General features: G+C 39.0%; 1 protein-coding gene across 3 annotated transcripts in view; it reads left to right on the top strand.

The window, feature by feature from the left end:
• The window catches only part of TTC39A (tetratricopeptide repeat domain 39A), a 47495-nt gene that overhangs the window by 27206 nt on the left and 7942 nt on the right, over positions 1-12347 (top strand). For 2 of the 3 annotated variants that reach the window (XM_030033935.2, XM_030033936.2), the window contains exons 8-14: positions 215-280; positions 6076-6184; positions 6841-6908; positions 7039-7098; positions 7823-7984; positions 9645-9736; positions 10760-10880. In XM_030033935.2, coding sequence (XP_029889795.1) covers positions 215-280; positions 6076-6184; positions 6841-6908; positions 7039-7098; positions 7823-7984; positions 9645-9736; positions 10760-10880 — 678 coding nt within the window. Of the gene's footprint in view, positions 1-214; positions 281-6075; positions 6185-6840; positions 6909-7038; positions 7099-7822; positions 7985-9644; positions 9737-10759; positions 10881-11019; positions 11256-12347 lie in introns of those variants that run through there. The other variant, XM_030033937.2, reaches the window with a different exon arrangement.

Raw genomic sequence — 12347 nt, 5'->3', positions numbered from 1 at the left:
ATCCTGGAGACACAGGGTCCCTATATTAAACAGATATTTCTGTTTAAATTGTATGTAAAATATAGCAGGCGTATACATTTACCCAGAAAATGGTCAGACATAGGAGGATGTTTTTAGTAATTTTAGTGATTATTTCTTGTGTTTGGAAAAGTTGTAGGAGGCAGCTGGTAGCTGAGAGGCAGAAAGGCTATTACTGTTGCATTTCTTTCTATAGACATTGTCCATGTTTCCCGCACGGATTCTGAGATTACTGGAGTTTGTTGGATTTTCTGGAAACAAGGTAAATGTGAACTAAATATTATTGGTACGTTCCCCTCGCTCTTAAAAAATGGAGACAGGAGTTTCTCCTTCTTCCTCACATTAGTTGTAACCCCTAGAAACACTGAATGGTATCACACGTGCACTGTTGGCATTGATGCTTTCATGCAGCTCAGTTTTCCTTTATATTTTGTCTGAACTATTACACTTCAAAGGTTGTGTTACCATTGTTCAATGATGATACAGTTGTGAAACATGATAAAGACAATGGCTAATACAATGAGACAATGGCTAATACAATGATGTTGACATACTTAGTTTTTTAGTTACTGGTCTTTTGATGTATGCTTGTGCTTAGAAATCCATGGCCAAAAGTGCATTCTTAGCCTTTAATATATTAGCTTACTTGATAGTTACTGTCATTATGGTATCTGAATGTCCCTGACAGGTTCCTGCATGACATCCAGTTGGGAAAAAAAATATTCAATTTCATTTCTGATTTTTTTTTTCTCTATGTCTTTAATAGCAACTTATAACTTGAGTGTGGCACCTAAATTCTTTTTGCCTAAAGGAGTAAGTGCTTTTTTGCCTAGAGAGTAACCAGTCTGACTACGTTGTTTGTGCACACAGTTTAAGGACAGAAGTTAGTAATGAAGCACCAGTAAACTTGCATGAACCTGAGTAATTCTGCAGGTCAGATGCACAGAAAGTGCTGTGTTAGAATTTTTTTGGATTTGTTGTTTCAAAATAGGATACTAAATTGATGGGAATGTCTTGGCCTTGATACCTTGTACCTGCCCTTGTCTCTTGTTCTACCAGCAGAACATGAGATTGGCGTAAAGTTGGGTTCCTGGATTAAGAAGACATGGTCCTTTAACCTAAACCATTAGTCACATTTATTTCATAAATGCTGGGTAAGGTAAATGTTTGATGTCCTGCAGACACAACAAAAGCTATATGAACAAGTTAAAACTTAACTCTTTCGTAATGCTTTCTATTTACAAAACAAGTTTCAAGGAGAAAAGTGATTCCTTAATCAGAGCTGCAACCTTAGGTGACAGGTGGATGAGTGTCATCACCATTTTATTAGTTTACAGGAAGGATCTTAGATCTGAAAATAAAATGTCTAGTTTAAAAGCAAGGAGCTTTTGGCAGAGCGTGGATTAGAACTTGGAAATTTCCAAGAGCTGACCAGGACCTGTTTCACAAGCAGTAGAGGCAAAAATCAAATAGTTCTACCTGTCAGTTATGAAAACAAAGAGCATCTAAAGCAAAATATTCTCCTAGAAATGTAAGGGCAATTCACATACCAGGAGAATTCTGAGAATACTTTGCTGAACACTCATCTTATTACTGCAGATGAAAGTTGTCCCTCTAATTGAATTTCTGTTGTTTTCTTTTGGCTCTGGGATTTCTTGTGTGGCCGTGAGTGGGCTGATATTTGTGGTGATGAGTCAGCTCCTGTTCCAGTTTTTTAATAACTCACTGAAGCATGACCTATATTACCATAAATGTAAGCAAAAAACTGCTGCCTGCACACCATGAAAAAGGAGTATTTTAAACATGTTGATCAAAGTTCGTTGGTGGTCATTTATTTTAACATCCTAAAAAAGTGTTTCTGCATTTAACATTTGTGAGTCAGATGCCTAAAGCCAAAAGCAAAATTGCAATTGCATTTGCAATCCTTTCCAGTGGTGGTTTTCCAAAACTTGCAAGAGGAAGCTGTCCCATGCAGTACAGACAAGAGTCTAGAAGGTGAAAGAAAAAGTGTCAGAGGAGGAGAGGGAAAGTTTGTCATGTGCGGCATCCCATCCAGAAGAAAGGATACATCTGTATTTGATCTTGCAGTCTTTTCCATTAAATGCTCATAGCAAGCATCAGATTGTGCAAGACAAAAGAGCCATGATTAGTGCCTTGAGCTGTTTACAGTTTACCTGAGAGAGCTACAGTGCACTGGAGAACAGCTTGCTTTTGGTGTGGGTCATGTGTTTATTAAAACTGGATATAAAACTGCATTACGTTATCTTCCACAATATTAATCTGCCTTGAAGCCAGCAGATTTGCCCGTAGGGACTCTTCTTGCCTCTCAGACATGTCATGTCTGATAGTAAATGAGGGCATGCCCAAAGCTCCATTACTTCCTAAGCCATTTGTGGGCACTGTGGACAACTTGATCAACTTAACAGCAGTCTGGAGTCTCAAAATAGTAGGTAGGATAAGATCAAGAAAGTATAAAAGTTGCTTGAGGCCACATTTGTTCCCTTGCAGTCCAAGATGTGCCTGTTGTGCCCTTCTCACTGTTCAAGCTCCTTTCCCCTCTGTCATTGGTCAAAATAAGGGCTTTTTTGTGTTTAATGGCATAGGCCCTGCATTTGGGCATTGAGGTTCAATACAGTTTTGCCCAATTTAGTGAGAAATTTTTTTGTGGGCAGAGGTATGTATTACACCCTGTCTAGTACGCTGCGCTGGGGAGGCATGCCTTCCTCACTCACTGGGCAGTACATAGGGTATGCGTCCCTTCTGGACTTTTTGTGTTTAATGATAACTAACTTCTGATGTGAGATCAGAAGAGTCCTTGCACTATCTTCCATATAAGCATTGAACTCTTCTTACTGACTCTTCTTGCCAGGTCTCAGGCTAATATTTACTCTTGTTCTTATTTTATAGACAATTACAAATACTGTGCTGCTAAACACTAGAAAAGTTTGTCTTGAGTCTACCATATGTTAAGTGCAATCTGGCAGGGGGTCAGATGACAGCATGCTTTCCAGGGAAGGCAGGAAAACTTTCAGGTAGAACCAAATTCTTTCAAATTATACTCCCAAAGCAGCTGAGCTGAAGAATGTTTTTGATGCGTCAATTTGTAATAAATTGAATTCCAGTTTCCAACTAAGCATCTTTTTGAATTGCGTTTTGGTGTCTTCTGCAAATTTTAATTGAAGGTTAAATCTAAAATTATTTCATGGGACACATTCAAATGCCCTGTCTACCAGTTTAATCAGTCAGTTCTTTGTAAAAGCTGTTAGTAGTATCCATCCTCCTTGCTGAGCCTGCAGTAATGTGGTCAGGTCATGGGACATGAACGATGACCTTGCTCTGCTTTCATTGTCGAGATCCCGAATTAAAAGAGAGTGATTTAAAAATATCATTCAAGAGCTTTTGCATCAGGAAAGTAGATGGATTTTAGTCAGTGACAGCTGAAATAAATGTGAAACAGTCTCAATGTTGTCTGATAATGGTTTTGAGCATTGTCCTTGTTTGTCCTACATTCACTGCGGGAATCCCCACTGCTCTTGTGGGGAGTCCTGAATGGCAGAGCATTGGATGTCTTGGGACAAAGATCGAATCAATGAGATACTGATGTAATATAATGTAGTGACAGTCTTGGGAATTAAGAGTTTGTAGGATGTTATGAGCAATTTGCACAGAAAGGTGGGAGGTACCGTATTGGATCAGATTTGTCTCTAAGAAGTGTCGTTGCTCCGTGCTCTGCGTTATACCTTATGCCCTTCAGAGTAACTTAGATTTTGTGTGAAAACAAAACCTAAATGTGTTAATGTCATTTAAGCATTTTGGAGAAATTACGAGCGCTTATTGCCTTGACATCTGTTTTATATTGTAGCAATATGCCCTGTAATAGACTTTGGAAGCTCATTCCTAGTGCTCTGGGATTGCTCATATCACCTGTGGCACAGGTGTGGGAGATATTTGTGGGTTATTTATGGTTAGAAGGTGTGTCCTAACAATTAAATATAATATACTCACTTAGTGACTGGTACCAGTGAGTGTAGTTTGTTTACAGAGTTTCTCCTTAGGCTCAGGTAGTAGCTGCTTGTGATTTGGTTCCAAGATCCTCAGTTTGATCCCCAGTGAGGATTACGTGGGGGTATTGCCCAACTCATGACACCTCACTTAGCTGATTAGGTGTGGGTGTGGGTTGCGTTCCTTGCCCGTACAGATGATAACTTTGTGTTTGGCTGTATTAAAATACATTTCTGAGGCTAAAATACATAAGTGAGATCAACTTGACAAATGCTTAAGTTATTCTATATGACTAATAAAATTTGTTTGTGTATCATTCTTAGTGCTATTCACAAATGTGATCAGCATTCACTTTATATGTATTTTTATATTATATGGAAGATATCAAACACTGTAAGACCTAGTACTGATGTCAGTAAAGGCTCAGTGAAATATCCAGCCTGAAGATTTTTCACTTCAAAAAAACGTACTTTGGAGATCTACTTTGGAATTTTTTTCTGCCAAAATTCATTCTGCAGAATGTTTTGTCTTACTTCTACTTCCCAGTGCTATAGTGCTACTTTGTTTTTTAAATCCAGATATTTGTGGTTTTCATCTGGGCAGTTTAAAGAAGATGAATATATCATATTTTGTTACTTATCTGTATCAGTCAAACTTTTGCTCTCAGCAGAAAAATGAAGTTGACTTTATTTTGCCGAGTGCTTGGTTTCCATTAAGTCATTGATTTTCAGTAATGATTTTACTATCTTTTAGTTTCTTTTGAAGTGACATGCAAGTCAGTATTTTCATTATTTTGTCCAGGCTAGATGTTATACTAATGGACCTGCAAATATGTGTGTTAATGGTACCTTTCACTATAACAGTAATTAATGTAATACATCAAGATTTTTTTGAAAACACAAAATAACTGTATTTATGTGAAAACACTTAACCATACTACTTAACTGAAAAAGTACATGTATGATGAAAATTAGAATATGATTACAGGCTTCAGGGTTTACACAGTAAGTGGTAAAGGTGAGGTAGCGTAATGCCCCTCTGTCGGCAAGGACACACAAAAGATGAAAATCTGTGTTGAGATCATGCTCTGAGTGCTCACTGTGATACCTTCCGCAGTGGCTCAACAGGCGTCCCTCAGGGTCCCTATTTATAGCGTAGCTGGTTTGAAAGGATGTCCTTATAGTCACATACATCGTGTTCCAGTAACTTTCCGTTGCAGACATAGTGTAACTTTTAAACAGAATTTTCCCCAGCACATGGTGGACGTCTTACTGTGCATATTTACTAGTAGGCAGATCTCATGTTTAATACATTTGCATATTTATATTCTTGCTGTTGGTATCATGGAACCAGTCCTAGAATGGGCTGCTAAATGCTGTTGCCTCAGGAGCTTGAATCCTTAAAGTTGGTTATCCATCATGCTCTCACTGAATATGAATACAGCATTATACTGGATTGCTTTAGTTCTTCCCAAAGGGAACAGAAATATTCTTCTTTTCATCATATTTTTACACTGGTGGTAGCGGGCCAACGTCATTGCAAAGTTCCTTTTGTTCTTAGCATACTTAAAAAAGTCATTTTGCCCTGTCATGTTTTGCCCTGCTAGTTGCAGATTTTATTTTTTTTCTTGATATCTTTAACTTGCTCATGCAGTGAATAACAACAAACATGGATACACTGCACAATGGCGATATGTGTTATTTGCCTTGCATCTCAAAACGCTGTGGTTTTTGTTTCTGGAATGCTGTTTAGCAGCACTTGGATGATGGTGATAAGTTGTCTCACATTCTCTTATGTTAACTATGTAATACATCCCAAGTTGCTGCTCTGTCATCAGATGTTTTCCAGGCTAAGAAGTAACACCATGAAAAACTGTTAGATAACTTCATATGTGTATTTTTATCTTTCATTGCTATGTAAGCAATGTATGTCAGTGCATTTTGGGATTTTGGTGAGCGAACAATCTATAGATGGCACTGCAGAAGTTAACAAACTAGTAAAACACAGCTTTGGTTCTTTTCCAATACTTGGTCCTCCTCACCTCTGTTTGCACAGGAGCATGGTCTGCTGCAGCTGCAAGAAGGAGCATCATCATACAGCTTTAGGTCGGTGCTGTGTACCATGCTGTTGCTTTGCTATCATACTTTCATGACCTTTGTGTTAGGTAAGATTGTTTATAATAACTCTTGGATTTGATTAGTTCTTGTGGGACACAGGGGAAAAAGATGATTCCATCACCTGTTTGTTGGTGAATTGTTTGTTTGTGACCGGATTAAATATAACTAATTTGTGGGTAATTTTACAATAGCGATCATAACTGAAGAGAGTGTCTTAATCTTCAAGATGGAGGTTTGTTTAACACACAAATAGGGAGACGATGGGGATAGCAAAGGAAGTTGCGAGAACTAAATCTGTCTTCGGTAGTCAGGTGCATTATTGGGAGGTTAAAATAATGGCTGTAAGTGGTGACTTCCTGAATGTTTTGTTAGTGTTTATATGTAGTTCCTGACTTTTTTGGGAGGTGATAGCTTCCCGCTGAGAGATACTTCCCTGTTATCTGCTGCTAAAGCATTCCACAAATTGTGTTTGTCTACACATAAGTGAGTTTTCAAGTCAGTAAGCACAATGTTGTTCAGGTCTTCCTGCTTGCTGGCTTAGTGCAACACCAACCTGTATTTATGCCTTACTTATCAGAGAGGGGAACTTACGTATTGGTCAGATGAGGATGGCTAATGAGTACCTTGCATTCCTGGTTTGGTTTTTTTTAAAATTTTTTTCTTTTCTTACTATTTTTATCACTTGCATTTTTATGCATTCTAGGGACAGGAAAAGGGAATGTTGAGGAGGCAGAAAGACTACTTAAGCCTTACTTGGCTCGCTATCCAAAGGTAAAATGAATCATAATTTAGTTTGGTATGATCGTTTAATGTTTTCTTGCCCAATAACAAAGATCTAGACTGTATGGTCAGCTTGAAACCTATTATAGAATACTTGTATTTTTATTATTATTTATTACAGGGAGCCATATTCCTGTTTTTTGCAGGCAGGATAGAAACACTAAAGGGTAATATTGATGCGGTAAGTAATCCTTTTGCTCTTGGGAAAGTAAGTTTCAAAAGCTTTAGAAAAACTCCTCCAGGAACAATGTTTCATTTTTGGCTAATGCTTCCTGTGGCTTTAGCCTATATGTAATTTATAGTTTATGAATTACAAATAGGAATTTTGAAAACTATTTTGACTAGCTTGTTTGACCAGCTCATTTTGCTACTCTTCTCAATTTCTGGTGATAATCTATTCTGCCACTCTTAATAACACAGTTTTCTTATTGTCTTTTGCCTTCAGTCTGAGTGAGAGTCATACAAGACTTGAAAGAATTAGGGAGGTGATAATGCGTGTCCAAAATACTCTGAGACAGAGTATCAGCTGGCGTGCAGTGCAGTAGCTCCCTTGAAGTCTTTGGAGCTGCAACATGAAATGTCAGCTGAGCATCTGTCCTCTGACTTTAGTTTCCCAATTTCCCCAGACACAAACGTTCATTTTGCCTATGCTTAGAACTTAATATAGCTTCCAGGAATGGGGAGCTCTGTGGCAGGGGTAAGCTTGCTAACACCAGGATGACTGTGGAGCCAAGAATCTCTTGTGCGAAGCCAACAGACCTGATTTTGGGTAATACTGGGCTGTTAATAATTTGGAAGTTGCAGGAGCCACGAGGGCAGATCATGAAGCCTCAGTGTCTATTATAGCACTGGTGTATGTGCATTTCCACATGATTAAGGCAGTGTTTGGAAATCTCTCTGTTCAGGCGGTTGATAGGTATGAAGAATGTTGCGAGGCGCAGCAATATTGGAAGCAGTTTCATCACATGTGTTACTGGGAGCTCATGTGGTGCTTCACCTACAAGCGCCAGTGGAAGATGGCTTTCTTTTATGCAGACCTGCTAAGCAAAGAAAACACTTGGTCAAAGGTAAGTTAAGCCAACAGGAGGGCGGAGAGCCCTGTAGTATCTATTAACTTTCCATCAGATTGAGTTTACTTTTTGTAGCTTTGAAGCTTTTGTAGCTTTGAAGATGAAGATTGTAAAACAAAACCTGGTCTGCCGCGGCTCTTACAGAACAATGTGAATTGCCAGCATTCAAATCTGATCAGATTGTGGGCAAACAGAAATCTTTTGGGCCTGACTTGTAGATGAAGAACAGCTTGTTAAAGATGTTCTGCTGTGTATTGACTGGTTGTGTCATCAAGACATTGCAATTAATGGCGCAAGTTGCCATTTCTTTCGTTACCTTATGGCTGTAAGCTCTTTTGGTGATGAGTGAGGCTAGCCATGATGGTGCCTCCAGGATAATAAATATAATTAGAAGAGGCACCTTGCCCTGTGCATCTGAAGGGGAGAAGGTCTTCCATCCAGAACCCTGGTAGCTTTCTTCCCTTTGTCTTTCCCTGAGCCCCAGGGAAATCTGTCAGAGGAATTAAGTCTGGCTGGGGGCGGGTGGTGTGGTTGATTGGAGGTTTGTTTCTTAATGTGATCAGACTATGTGTGTGGGGAGGGTATCTCTGTCTGTTTTTTCTGCTACACATTGTATGTATTGGCCAAGTGGAACCAAAATCAACTCAAGGTCCAAGCAGCCAGGTGAGAGCAACTCTCTCAGTGCTCCCACTTGGGTGAAAACTGCAGTATGGACTCCCTGTGCCTCTTGGGATTCCAGCAACGCGTTCAGCCAGGTGCATTGGTCTGAATAGCTCCCACAGAACTCACACAGCCAGGGGTGCACCACCTGGCTTAAAAGCTTTAATATCCTGAAATGCTGCAGGATTAGTATTAACGTGTATCCTTTTAGACTATGTGTAGAGTTTTATACTATATTACAGGAGTCTTAGAGAAGCGGAGAAGATGTTTCCTATTAATATGTAATCTACAGTGCAATGGGATAGTAGCAAACTAGTAACTACATGAGCTAAATGAAAGATGGTTACATATATGCACTGTTAGATTCCGGTATAAATAAATAATCACAGCTTAAATTATTCCAGAAAACTCCTGAAACTTATGGTTACTGTAGACTCCTTAAAGCACTAATCAAGCAGTCACCAACTGTTATTCTCTACTGTTGCAAGAGTTGTAACGTCATCTGCTGCTTTGCTTTCCTTGGTTGCTGAATTTATGATTGCTCAGGAATCCCTGTGAAATCAGTACTTTCCATAATCTGAAATCGTGAAACCCTTCAAAAACTGTTTTCTAGAACCTAATATTTGAGATATGCTACCAAGTTGTGATTGGACACATAGACCATATTTTTTTCTCTGAGCATGACCTTATCATAGGTTTTCTAGCATGTATTCCTGAAGTAATAAAAATTCACTTTACACAAGCATGACATTTGTTCTCCAAATTTGGACATAAACTATAAGCTGATACAAAGTAAACAGACATACACGATAAAAAAAAATTTCTGTACTCCACTTTTTAAAATACTTATCTCCTGCTTAAAATTTTGTAAGATTACATTTGTTTGTGAGCAAAAGCAGCAACTTCTTCCTCTTTGTTGCTGTTTTGTGCTTGATATCAATAACAGTGATGCTGGAAATTCATTTTTCTGCATAGATATTCTTGATTGCATTTGCAGGCTACTTATATTTACATGAAAGCTGCTTATCTCAGTATGTTTGGACCAGATGACTGCAGTCCTTTTGGAGACAGCGAAGTTGAATTATTTAGGTAAAATTTGCTACTCCTGGTTACAACAGTTTCCTGTCTTTTCACATCACAGTGTTGGGGGAAGAGAGGCAAAATTATTCATTGTGCACTTGGAAGATCTGTGCAAATAGCATTGGATTGGTAAGAAATTGCAGAATGAAACATTAAAGTGGACCCTGAGTTCAGACAGCAGATTTCTCCTGGCCTGGAAATACTTTAGGGATAGGATTTTAGGTCTACCAGCCGTACAGTGGCTGCTGCTGTTGCATGTAATATGCACATTCTTTTTCAGTCGTTTCCTTTAATCAAAATGGCATGTGAGATATGAAAACCTTCAATGGATTATGCTACAAGATGTGTGCCTCCTTAGTAGAGACATCAGTACAACTTGATTCTTGGGTTTTGAGTCTGAGAGGAATATGAAATAGTTAAATGTGCAAGTGAATATATGCATTATTAACAGTGAGTTAACCTGATTGTAATGCTTAAGCTCAGAAAAGCCTAAACCTTGCTGGGGCAAAGAAAATTGATTACTTTGGTTTTTACAATTTTTCTATAAAATCTAAATACCACTTTTTTATGTGCTTTTACAATATATTGATACTTTTCAGGTTTTCTATATCTTATATAAACATTACAAGCAGATTTCACTGGGTTTGGGATCCATTACGAGGTGAATAGGTTTGGTCTTTGGGAGAACGGGAGGAACACTGACAAAAGCTTGCTTGCCTCTTTCTTAGCCTGTGAAGAAAGATGGGCACTTTATGAGTTAGGTTCATCATTATTATTCTGTGGGTGGGGAAGAGTCCCTCTTCCTCCTGCTTGATTAAAGAGGAAGCCTAGAGATATATGTGCCCTGCATAAAGACAGCTTTTATGAATATGTATTGCTCAGCTTCCCCAGAGGTAGCAATAGCTCAGTGTGTAACAGCTTTTTTAAGTTCTCTTTGGTTTGATTTTTTTTTTTTTTTAAAAGTTTGAATGTTTTTTTTTTCCCAGAGGTTCACAGAGGAAAAATTCCTTACATTTTCCTTTAAACTTTCAGGATTGTTCCCAGTTTGAAACTGAAAATTGCAGGGAAATCTCTGCCTACAGAAAAGTTTGCAATTCGGAAAGCTCGACGATATCTTTCTTCAAACCCCATTCCTTTGCCTGTTCCACCTTTGGTAAGTTAGAAATATCCCTGCCCCCCCCCCCCCACCTCCCTTACGAACTTTTTTTTAATTTACGGAAATAAAACTGAGATAATTAGAATAGTATCTTTCCATGTTTCTAAGGTAAAACCTCTGCAGGAGACTGGAATGTTCCCAAAGCAAAGCCAAATGAATGCAAGGAATGCTGTAAAACTGGGGCATGCACCAGCCACAGGGAACTAAGCCAGTTGTTTGTGACACGTAAATGTGTTGCATGTGTAACTCATTATTCCAGCTATAGACTAGCATGCTCCTAACAGCTTTCTTTTGATTCCCTTTTGAGGAACTTTGCCCTAGGTCTCTTCTGTCATGTGTCATTTACTGAGACTACTAAAAGAAGACTTTAAGGTACAAGTTACGAGGGGGGAGGAAGGGGAATCAAGGAAACAATGCAAGAATTGGGGACTGCATGTAAGCATCTATTTAATGTGCCTCTGAATGTTTGCAATTTGGTGCTCTCCAGGGCAACTCACGGGTGCTGGGTTGAAACAACCAAATCCTTTAGCCACTCCAGAAAACCATTGCATACTGTTGAATTTTTTTTTTTTTTTTTTCCTTTTCTTTTGGCCTGTGATGCTGGCCAGTTCCCTGTGGCCAGATGAGAACAGCTGCATAAGGCACCCATTGCCTCACTCATGGTGCACTTAGAAAAATCTGTCTGCAAAGAACACCTAAAAGAACATAAAAGGATTTTGAGTCCAGGTTTGCCAAGTGCAGTGGTGTTAACATTTGCAGTGCTTTGAGCTGTTGTGTGTGAGAAACAGATGGATGATTAGTAAATACTCTTTAAGAAAATGCCTGAGCAAGGAGAGGCTCTTGGAGACACCAGTGAGTAGTCATTTCTCAGCCCACCAGCTGGGTATGTGACACAGTGCTGCTTGAAGAAATATAGATGTTACAGCATAGCGTGAGTATTCACTAGAGGCCACTTCCACTAAGCCTTAAGACTGAAATGAGAGAAATAATTAGGTTACTTTGATGTGCCTTTCAGGTTTCAGAGATTGTAGAGAGTAAGAAATGCACACGCCTGGGGTTTGGCTAGGCTATTCTAATGGGATTTTAGCAGAACAGGTTTCTGTAGTAAGAGCTCTCCTTGGAGTCGCCGGGCACTGCGTCCTTTGTTTCTGCTGCAGTTGCATTTCTGAGGCAGCAGATGCCGTAGCTGAACAGTTAAAAGCACTCTGAGGATGTGGTATTGGGTGCAGAATCTTATCTCTAGGATTTTTTTTTTTTTTCACTGTGAAGGGACTTGCTGAGAAGAGTGAGTCCTCAAGCAAGTCTTAGCTCAGGGATTTAGCCTAGAATAACTGTAGTTTGAATACTTCTGTTTCAAAACCATGTTAACAAATCTGCACTACATACAGTAAGCTCAGCACAGGTTTTCTAATCAATAGAGACCAGATGGTGAAAGCAACAGTGACTGGGGTTAACATGCTGTTT

Source organism: Aquila chrysaetos, chromosome 12 (genome assembly GCF_900496995.4).
Source record: "Aquila chrysaetos chrysaetos chromosome 12, bAquChr1.4, whole genome shotgun sequence".
NCBI lineage: Eukaryota > Metazoa > Chordata > Aves > Accipitriformes > Accipitridae > Aquila > Aquila chrysaetos.
Note: the sequence above shows the minus strand (reverse complement) of the source record. Positions and strands in the feature narration are given on the sequence as shown.